The 10,237-nt window shown below is 44.8% G+C and overlaps 1 protein-coding gene across 1 annotated transcript; it reads right to left on the bottom strand.

The window, feature by feature from the left end:
- Positions 1 to 2,733: 2,733 nt before the first annotated feature.
- Positions 2,734 to 8,700, bottom strand: LOC134475337 (uncharacterized). Its single transcript, XM_063245612.1, has 4 exons — positions 8,672 to 8,700; positions 7,210 to 7,781; positions 4,829 to 4,920; positions 2,734 to 2,853 (listed from the first exon to the last, which is right to left on the bottom strand). Exons 1-4 carry the CDS (start codon positions 8,698 to 8,700, stop codon positions 2,734 to 2,736), a joined length of 813 nt encoding a protein of 270 aa, XP_063101682.1.
- Between the last annotated feature and the right edge of the window lie 1,537 nt (positions 8,701 to 10,237).

Genomic DNA, 10,237 nt, shown 5'->3' with positions numbered 1-10,237 from the left:
TAACATTACTTTAAAATTAAGAATTTGTCTTTTTTTACTCAGCTTGTATTTTTTATTACTCCTCATGGATACATGTGCAGAACACTCCTTAATTCCTTTTTTTAATCTCTCTCCCTCCCATTTGCTCCAACTCTTGGCCCCCTCCCATATGTGCTTCCCTCTTTTCTATTATCTCTTTCTCAGGTTTATTTGTATCAGTCCAGGTTTACAGAACACAACAATCACTGTCTTCATGGGGAGCAGCGTGCGTGCATAACATGTCTCCATTCTCTGCCCCCTTTCCTCTCCTCCTCTTCCCCTTTTTCTCCATTTCCTGATACCTCCATTTGCAAATGATCTATCATCTCTCTACTTCTTTTAATTATCTTTTATTTTGCTATTCATTTATATTTGGGGTTCTCATGTAAGAGAAATTGTGTGATCTTTTAGCGGTATGTGATTTATTTCACACAGCATTATGATCTCAAGTGGATGCATTTTCCTACAAATGACTGAAGTTTACCCTTCTTCATCACAGAGTAATACTCCATTATGTATAAATTCCACTTTTTCTACATCCATTCATTTGCTGATGGACACATAGGCTACTTCCAATCATACTAATATGTCTTTAACTCTTTTCACATGTAACTAAAGAATAGCAGAATCAAATGTAATTTTTAGTTTTGGTTTTTTGAGGAATCTCCATACCAGTTTCCATTGTCATTTTAAAAAAAGAATTTGTCAAAAAGCACCTTCAACAGAGTAAAAAAAAAAAAAAAACAAGCTACACAGCAGGAGGGAAAATCTAACTAGCAGATGATTAGCTCTCAGAATCAATTTTAAAGCCTACACATGATCTTGTAAATTATGAATGTATTGAAATATCACTGCACTCCATGAGTACAACCATTACATTTATTCAGAAAGTATTTTTGTGGCACTGGAAGTTGATGCCCAGGGTGTTGCGCAAGCTAGATGAACACTGCACCCCTAAGCTACATTCCCAGATGGAAACTATCTGACTTGATACTTACACGTTGTGTACATGTATGGAATTATCACACTGTACCCCATAAATATGCAGTGTTAAAATAACAAAAATTAAAATACAAAACAGTCAAGAAAAGAAATGGCTATAAAGAGCCACGTAAAAAGACATCAGTAAAGAGTCTCCAGTGTAAAAACTAAGGATACTTCAATAAGAAACAGAAGAACACTACAAGTGTCTCATGAGAGAGGAAGTACACAAGGCCTCAAAACACACGTGTCATTTGCAGCCAGGGAAATGTCACTGACACAAAATGATACTATTCTGCTCCCACCACATTAACCAAAATTTACAAAGCCGGCAAGCAGAATTATTAGAAACAACATGGAATGATAAGAACTTGCAACCAAGCACTCGGGGTAGCTCAGTGGCACGGGGCTTGCCGAGCACGGGCTGGGCTCCAGCCGCAGCACCGCAGAAAACAAAGCAACACAGAACAACGCCTTGGAAACAACCTTCACCCACTACCACTGAGGCCAGAGATCAACCCCAGCATCTGTCAACTCATGCGCCATTACTGTGGAGAGGGTAGCCACACCCACCCTGCCACCCACCCTGCCTGCAGTGATTTCACCTAGAAGCGCTCTTGCTGCTGTGCAGCCTGGCACATGCTTGATGCAGCGAAAGCCTGCACTCACCCCGGCCTCGGTGGGCACAGCCTCAGCGGGGCTGCACCCGCCCTCCCCAGCCCTCCCACCTCCACCAAGGCAGCTTCTGCAGCCTCCTATGCCACCCGCAGGGCAGGCTTCCACCCACTGTGGCTGGATTGGTAAAAACCACACCCTCTCTGCTGAGTTCCCTAAAGGGCCAGATCCTGGGAAGGGCAGTCGTTATCATCTCTGTGTAATCTCTGACTCATGAGACCCAATGAAATGGGTAGGTAGTCTCCGGGCCTCCTCCCACACACTAAGTGCTGCTCGGGGCAACACTTCCTGAAGTTCTGCCTTTACACAGTTTAAATGGAGGGTGTACCAAGTGACTGAACAACCAGCTGTGTGCTCTTGTGAACCCACACAGAACCTGTGAGCAACCACCTTATATTCCATTTCCCGTTCCCTGCCCCGCTTTTCTTTTCCCCTCACACTGACTCTCATGAGATTGCACAGCCCACTGAAACCTTGGGATGCTCTCACAACAGCTGCAAAAGAAATGCTATCAAAAACACGAGAGAATAAGGGATGCAGGGAGGAAGAGGGAGGGCAGGGAGAGAGGATGGGAGAAAAGAATCGGAACAAAGTGGACCAGAGCTCCTACAAATGGAAGGGGACCGCGAGGGAAGGGTGGGAGGGAAAGGCGAGGGAAAAAGTCAAGACGTGCTGTGTACACGTACCAACTTTCCACAATAAAGGGAAAAGGAGACTAACAGCCTTTTAAAACATCAAGTCACAGAAGAACACATAAACTATCATCCCAATGAAATAAAGGTCAAAAACAGAAAAACAGAACTGTGTCACTCAGAGATACACACATCCTAGAAATACAAAGAAAAGGCAAGGAATGATTCGAGCAGTGGTGAGGAAAAAGAAGGTTATGAGGAAGAGGCTTCCAAAGATCTGTTAATGATTTATGTGTTACTGGGGATTTAGCTCGGTGGCATAAGTGACTGCCTGGAAAGCACGAGGTCGTGAGCACCACAAGATTTTAAAATTTCAAAGTATGGTGTTATGGCTTGTATCCAGATGTCCCCCCAAAGCCTGATGCAGTCATAGGTGGGGCGTTTCAAAGGTAGCTGGATCAGGGTGGTGAATGTGGATCAAGGGTGCGATGTTGGGATTAAGGGCATGGATAATGGTGTGGGTGGGACTGGTCAATAGGCTCAGAGCCTGGATGGGGGGGTGCAAAGGGACAGAAGGAAGGCTGCAGCTGCTACCACCTCCTACCATAAACTGTTTCTCCTCCGTGACGCACCCTCGGCCGTGCCACCCGACACAGCTGAGGAGCCAGCCGACTATGCACTGAAACCTCTGCAAACTGCACACTAACCAAACCTTCCTGTCTTTAATTTTGGGCATTGGGTACTTTGTCCCAGCAATGAGAAAAGTACCTAAGACATGGCTTCTCCTGAAGGTATAGCACTTTTGTTCCATCATAAAAGGGAAATATCATTCAGCATAACCATTATTAAGTTGGGCACAGCCTAGTCAAGGCACAAACAAACAAATGTTGCTCTTTCCCTCTCCCTACACTCTGCTTTCATGCTGCAAGGATGACCAAAGCCGTGCTCTAAATGACAAGTGAAAACAAGCAGCCTACTCCTGCCCCTCTCCCTGGATTCCCCAACATTATGATTTCTCCCGACATAATACCATATATTCCCTACTCATGAAAATAACTCTTCCTTCAGGGCATAGTTGGAAAGTGTCTGGCTTCTAGAATATTCTAGAATATTTTAAACAAGTATCGAGTTTTATGAAATTAGTAACAGGGTATCTTGTAACACATTTTGAGGTTTCTCTGTAGTAAACATTTGTGCATCGGATCCCTTAGCACAAAACCCGCTTAACAAAATTGAGGTAAGGCTGGGCCTGCAGCTCAATTGTAGACTTCCTGGCTAGCAAACACCAGATCCTCAGTTCCAACCCCAGCACCAAAGATAAATTAAATCAAATTAAAATGGGGGAGTCTGCTGCTGGAAAGGCAGAAGGGTGCCCTCACACTCACCAGCAGACTGGTGTAAAATGAAGTACAGATAGCCCCCAGGTTATAATTTAGGGTTTTTCGACGTATGAAGGTGCAAAAAGGATAGGCATTAAAGGAAACTATTTCACGCTCAGCACTGTATTCGGGAAATTGCAAGAGGTATTCAGCACTTTATTATAAAATAGCCTTCGGGTTAGGCGATTCTGCACAACTATTTGCTAATGGAAGTGTTCCGAATACATTTAACGTCGGCTAGGCTAAGCGTGATGTTTTGTAGGGAAAGTCTATTAAATGCATTTTGTGCTTAAGGTATTTTCAATTTAATGATGGTTTTATTGAAAACTAACCCCACCATAAATTGTGGAGCATCTTTATTCCAAAATGACTCCACACACCCATAGTCGACAAAATTCTGCTTCCAGCACTGGGGAGGTTTGAGAAGGTCCAGCTATACAACACCTGTCTCAGGCTCTGTTATGATGAGTGAGAACCACAGTGCCAGGTGGCCAGCTAGCACCTTGGGGGAAGGGCCTGAGCTCATCACTTCTACGCTAAAAATTCTACAATATCCGCTTGATCTTACTCTCACGACAGCTCAGTGAATTACACACATTTTTTTAAACCTAGTTTAAAGAGAAAGAAATCAAGATTCAGAGAAGGGGAATCACTTAAAACTCACAGTGAGTGAATGAGAAACGCGACAAAATACATGTTCCCATCTGTCTGACTAGGGTCTTTTATCTTAGTAAAACCCACCAGTTTTCTTGGAAACACGAGCTATCAACATTTCACATCCTTGAGAGAGACAGATTTGAATCCTTACTCTTTGGAGCCTACATATTCACTCAATCACCTACTAACCTCTACCAGGACTTGTTCACACTGCTATAACTTAAAACCAGTGGTTCTCAAAGCTCAACCGGCGTAAGCAGCATCCAGGAGCCCATGAGAAAAGCGGACTCTTGACCTTGAGGCATAGGAGACTACAACCCAAAGGACTGAAGGAGCTAAAGGTGTCGCTTTAGAATCTGTGTCTTGATCAAGTTCCCTACCTGATTTTGGTGGATGCTGTCTCTGAGTCACACATCGACACACACTGTTTTGTGTCTTCTACTGTATGTATTGTACATAAGAAGTAAAGAACAAAAGCACCCTTACCTTTAGCATTACATAGTTCATGTTGTCAAGGTTAGAAAATGTCGGAACCCAATCCAGATCACGACTCCGGCCTGTCATGCTCAGATCTTCTTCTTAAAAAAGGAAGAAAGGATAGAAAAATGTCACATTACAATTATTAGCTATGGGTATTAGACCCTTTCTGTTATAATTAATTTTACAGAAAAAAACTCATGAGACAGGGCTGGGTGCTAATGAAGGGTCTAATGCAGACCAATTCCTTACAAGTGATCACAAGCGTAGAAATGGTAGAAACTGGAAAGAACGTGAAGAGTATTCAACTACATTTCTGCTACATACATTATGACTTATCCAATAACTACGATTTCTCAACTTCCAGTTCTCTCCTTCTCTTGGATTCTACCAAACCCAAGATCCTCAATATCTCAGATAAAGTCAAGAACTCCACACAGACTCAGAGCCCATCCTCCGGCTAAAACACACACCTTAGCTGCATCTAGCTCAGCCTGGAGCAAGAGCCCTTCAGTGCTGTATCTTCAGGCCTTACCAGGTATCTCTGACAAGGCTAGCTGCGCGCCCATTCCCCCAGCCCATTGTGCAAGGCCTCCTGGCTCTCCCTCCCAACCACATCTCCTCCACTAACTTCATCAGCAGAGGGGCTGAAATCTCAAAGAGCTCAACATCAGTGTTAAGGAGTAACAGCCCTGTCTCCTCGCTGAGAAAAGAAAGGCTCCTGGAGGCCCAATTTGACCCCTATTTCAAGTGTAAATTGCCCTGACAAGGACCCTATGGGGAGTGGCTGCTACTTTCTTGAGGCACCTGAGTCTCAGCTCTACTCCTGGGGGAGACTGGGCCAGAGGGAGGTCTCACTCAGTTGGAAGAGTCCAGAGCCTCACTGCTGACTGACAGAAGGGGCTGTGTAAGCAGACAGGGAACAGAATGGTCTGCAAAAGGAAGCATACTAGTGGCAGGCCTGTCTCAAGTTCAGTGCTTCTCTACAGTGTCCCAGCCTGCAGACTGATCAAACCATGTGAGCTTCCCACAGGCATTGTCAGAGGTCAGCATCAGATCAAAGCCAAACTCTACATTATAAGCTCTGGGCAGCACCGTGCTATGACAGGGTTATATCATGTAAGATATATGGTAAGGAGCTGATTTTTCATTCTGAGTGAAACATCAAGTACTTTGAGGCAGGAGAGTGATGTGGTGAATTTCTAATATCACTATAGCTACTTGCAGAAAAGAAAAGTAATGCAGGGAACAAGAGTGGAGAAACAGAAAATCTAGCTAGGAACTTCCTTCAAAAGTGAGAGATATGAACCTGGGGAACTGCTGGTGAAATGGTACAGAATGTCAGGTAGGCCGGCAAGAAGTTCAGGAAATCTACCGAGCAAAACAGTGAACAAAGTGAACCTTGCACGCCTGAACACTGCTGAAACAGATGTAAGGACTCAGCCCTGGGACATGCAACAAGTAGCAGAATGACAAAGACAAAAACGAAGCAACCTATGGCCTAAGAGAGAAAGCCAGGGAGCATGGGGTCCTGAATGCTGAGAGAAAGGTGTTTCAAGAAGCAGGGAGAGCACTCTGAGAGGCTGAGGCAGGAAGACTGCAAGCCCGAGCCCAATCTGGGCAATTTAGCAACTCAATGACACCCTGTTTCAAGATGTAAAATAACTAAGTGTCGGAAATGTAGCTCAGGGTGAAGATCCTGAACTTGGTCCCCAGTGCTGTCGAATGCATCTGAATATGAAGTAAGATGCAGACACTGCGAAGGTCAAGGAAGTTGGCCACGTGGAGGCCACCTGACAAAAGCTCTGAAGTGAGGTGGAGACCAGTGGGAGATCCACCCTGAGTGCTGCAGTGCGGAAGGAAGATGGAGACAAGGCCTGTCACCTAATTCCCAGAAGTTTTGCTGTGAATGGGGGCTCAGAAATACAGCACTAGGTTAAGATATCCTGGGCTCAAGAAAACACCGATTTCAAGATTTGTGATTATCTCAGCATGACTACGTGGGCGAAGGGGCGCTGATGCACTCCTGTTTTAAGAGCTCCGCTACCTGGAGGATTACAGGTCTCACTTCGCAGGTTGGAGCTATACTGCCCTGAGCAACCCTTATTGTGTCTGTGTCTAAAACTCAAAATTGCATTGGTGTTTCCCACATTTCCATGCTCTACTTTTGCAAAAACCTCCATGATACCTACTGCAGTGAACATCAACAAGAATGGAAATAAATAAAATATATGTGAGATAAAAAGTTTCTTTAAATTGAAGAGATTTCATGTCATTGATAGCTTCCCAAGAAGGCCTAAGAAGGGAACGATTTATTTGCCCCACCCACCACTCATTTTCAATATGGCCATGCACAGAGCTGTAAGATAGGCTGGGGGCCCAAATCCAACCTTGCTTTGTGGTGTCAGAGGAGTCAGGGCTCACTGTCTCCAAGGAAGTCAGACTTGTGGTCCCGGACGAGGTCTCATTCATGCTCAAAGAGGTCGGGCTCACGCTCGAGAAGGAGGTCTGGCTCGTGCTTGCAGAATTGGCCTGGTTCGTGGTCGTGAGGGCCATCTCGTTGTTGGATGCAAAAGAGGCATGGTTTGAAGACCCAGAGCTGTCGTTCATGGTTGCGAGGTCAATCTGGTTGTTGGTTTCAAAAGTGGCGTGGTTTGAAGACTCACAGCTGTCATTTACGGTCGTGAAGTCGATCTGGTTGTCACACTCAGAAGATCTCTGATTTGAAGACTCTGAAGCCTTGTTCATGGTCCCGAAGTCGGCCTGGTTCACAATCTCAGAGGAGGCCTGGCTTGCGGGGTCCGAGGTCTGGCTCATGCAGACAGAGGAAATCAGGCTTGTCAGTGACCTGCGTCTGCCATCCTTCCTCGGATAGCCATGACGCTGTATCAAGGCCCGAATTCGCTCGAACACTTCATCATAGTGTTCCTTCGTTAGATTTGCAAATTTATCGGCCAGCTCCCTAATGGACAAAACAAGCAAGAACACAGATGACAAAGCTAGGGCTAGGAATTCAGTCAGCACACAATACGAGGTGGGAAATAAGCAGAGAGAAGCAGATGCCTGCATCAATATCTGAGCAAAGGTCCAGCTCTTGATTCCAAGGCAGAGTAACAGGCCCAGTGATGCAGAGCTAAAATCCTAGCTGTTTGGGAGGCTGAGACATGAGAATTTTAAATTTGAGACCACCCCAAGCAACTCCATGAGACTCTGCCTCCAAATAAAATTGAAGAAAGTACTGTTAAAACAAGAAATAAAGCACATTTGATTGCCCCTAGACTGTGAGTCCTTTATGGGAGGGACCGTATCTGTCCCCGGTTCTTACAGAGCAACCCTGGCACAGGGCCTCTGTTAGGGGCCCAAGCAGTACTTCAATCAATCCAGCTCAGATTAATTTGAATGTAAACGTGGAGCCACCATAGACTCTCACCTGCTTTAACAAGGCTGGCTCTGATTAGAAACATACTTCCTCAGTGCCCTATTAGGTACACAAGAGGCTCTCTCAAAGCAAACGCGCCTCCTTAGAGACAGCTCAGCCATAAAATGTCACTGGAGGGGCTTTGATTTTACCTTCAAAAACCACAGACCATACCGAAAATGTCGACAAAACTTTCTGATCAGTGCACTTGAATTTATTTTAGATGTTTGATCAGAAAAAGTAAGTTAATTTATCCTCTCAAAGGCAGATGAATTTAAGCCCTAAGGCAAGCCCAGCGTCAAAAGATGGACTCTCCACATGGCATCTATTCCCATATGGTACCACACAACCTCTCCCATAGCATCACTAGATGTGACAGGGTGATGGGACGGGCACAGGCTTGGCCACAACCTGCAGCGGTCAGGAATTCATACCTTCTTATTTCGTCGTCATCTCCCTCCATTATCAAGCGAAAGAATGTGAATTTCTGAAATTGAAGCAGAGCAACATCATGTTAAGAAGTCATTTTGTGGTAAATCACAGGAAAACAGTAAAATTAATCAAAATTTTCAGTGACATAATTCCCCTCAAGGAATGGTGACCTTTTTTCACATCATTTTTCATTAATGTTTGCAACACATAAATATCTGCCCACTCTCTGGGAGGATGGGTACGCGAATACAATATCTTGATCAGCTCAGGTCCTTTGCCCTCCCCTCTCCTCCCCACCTCCAAAATCTTTTCTGCCTGCTTCTCCTACAGCATAGGAACGGTAAGTACCGATAAGCTCTTCGTGTTATGCAGATGTGGAAGTCTTGCTTTATTGTGCCACGGCCCCACAGAGATTTTCAATATTGCAAATGAGTGTATCCAGAGAACTTATAAAAACATTTTATGAACTCTGACAACTGAACTCACTCTTCAAATATTCATGAGTTTAATTCTATACCTTAAATTCACTTACTCTCACTGGCTTCAAGAACACAAAGAAATAAAGCTGCAAGTGTCATACCTAACACAGACATGCCACCATAGACAATAACTGGCATTCACTGGTGACAGCAGAAATAGCCTAGGAATAGGAGACAATGGGCCGGAAATCACCAAAGTTCTCTGTCTCAAGTTGTGTAGCTAGAGTGTCGCATCAGTTCAAGGCCAAAGCCCCGATGTGGAAGTCAATGACATTCAAATATATGTGTTAAGAAAAAACAGCCAGATGTGGTGGAGCATACTTAGAATCCCAGCACTCTGGGAGGCTGAGGCAGGAGGATGGCAAGTTTGAGTCCAGCCTGGTCAATTTAGTGACTTAGGGAGACTCTGTCTCAAAAAAGAAAATAAAACCTTAAAAAGGGCTTTGGAGAGGTAGCTCAGGAAGAAGGCCCTGGGCTCAATCCCCAGTATAGCATTGATCTTGGAGTTCCAGACAGATACAGGACACAGACCTAAGCTGTGTACTCCAAGTATGGAGTAGCTTATGCCATGTAGGGTTGCATAACTACACACAATGAGGTTCACATAATGACAAGTCCGTGATCACACGTTTCCATCCAACATATTCCCATCATTAAATGATTCACAACTGTAGCTCACCAAGGTTGCTATCTACAAGAGTAGCACTTCAAACTTAATCTGGCTCCCATATATGCATGTGCAAAATTAGAAAATATGAATGACACAACAACAACACAAATTTGCAGAGGTAACCGCCCATGGTTGTGGAGTCACTGATAGGGGAACAGCTTTTCTTTCAGGAGCAGGCAAGAAGCTGGACAAGTGACATGAAATCCCTGTTTGCATACATTCCACAGGGCACAGTGCATACTTGTGATCCCTTGTGGGGCAGTAGCCAGGAGGTGACCCTACATTAAGCACAGCCTTATCTCTCTGCTCTTGCAACCCTTGGTGCTGGGAGAAGAATCTCAAGCCAAAGGCTGAGCTCTCTCTCAGTTTAGAACACAGGCAAGAGTTTGTGGAGCCACTGCGAACCAAGGGGCTCTGAG

This window comes from Cavia porcellus, unplaced genomic scaffold (genome assembly GCF_034190915.1).
Source record: "Cavia porcellus strain 051 isolate PalLab524CR breed Dunkin Hartley unplaced genomic scaffold, mCavPor4.1 scaffold_3, whole genome shotgun sequence".
In the NCBI taxonomy this organism is placed as follows: Eukaryota; Metazoa; Chordata; class Mammalia; order Rodentia; family Caviidae; genus Cavia; species Cavia porcellus.
The sequence above is the reverse complement of the archived record's forward strand: the minus strand, read 5'-3'. Positions and strand labels throughout refer to the sequence as shown.

Excerpts from the sequence above, each read along its gene's own strand:
- LOC134475337 (XM_063245612.1), bottom strand. The coding sequence starts at position 8,700 with ATGGAGGGAGATGACGACGAAATAAGAAG. Across the intron at positions 7,782-8,671 it reads GATGACGACGAAATAAGAAG|GGAGCTGGCCGATAAATTTG; the intron begins GTATGAATTCCT and ends TTTGTCCATTAG. Across the intron at positions 2,854-4,828 it reads TGAACTATGTAATGCTAAAG|GCTCTGAGCCTATTGACCAG; the intron begins GTAAGGGTGCTT and ends CCCCCCATCCAG.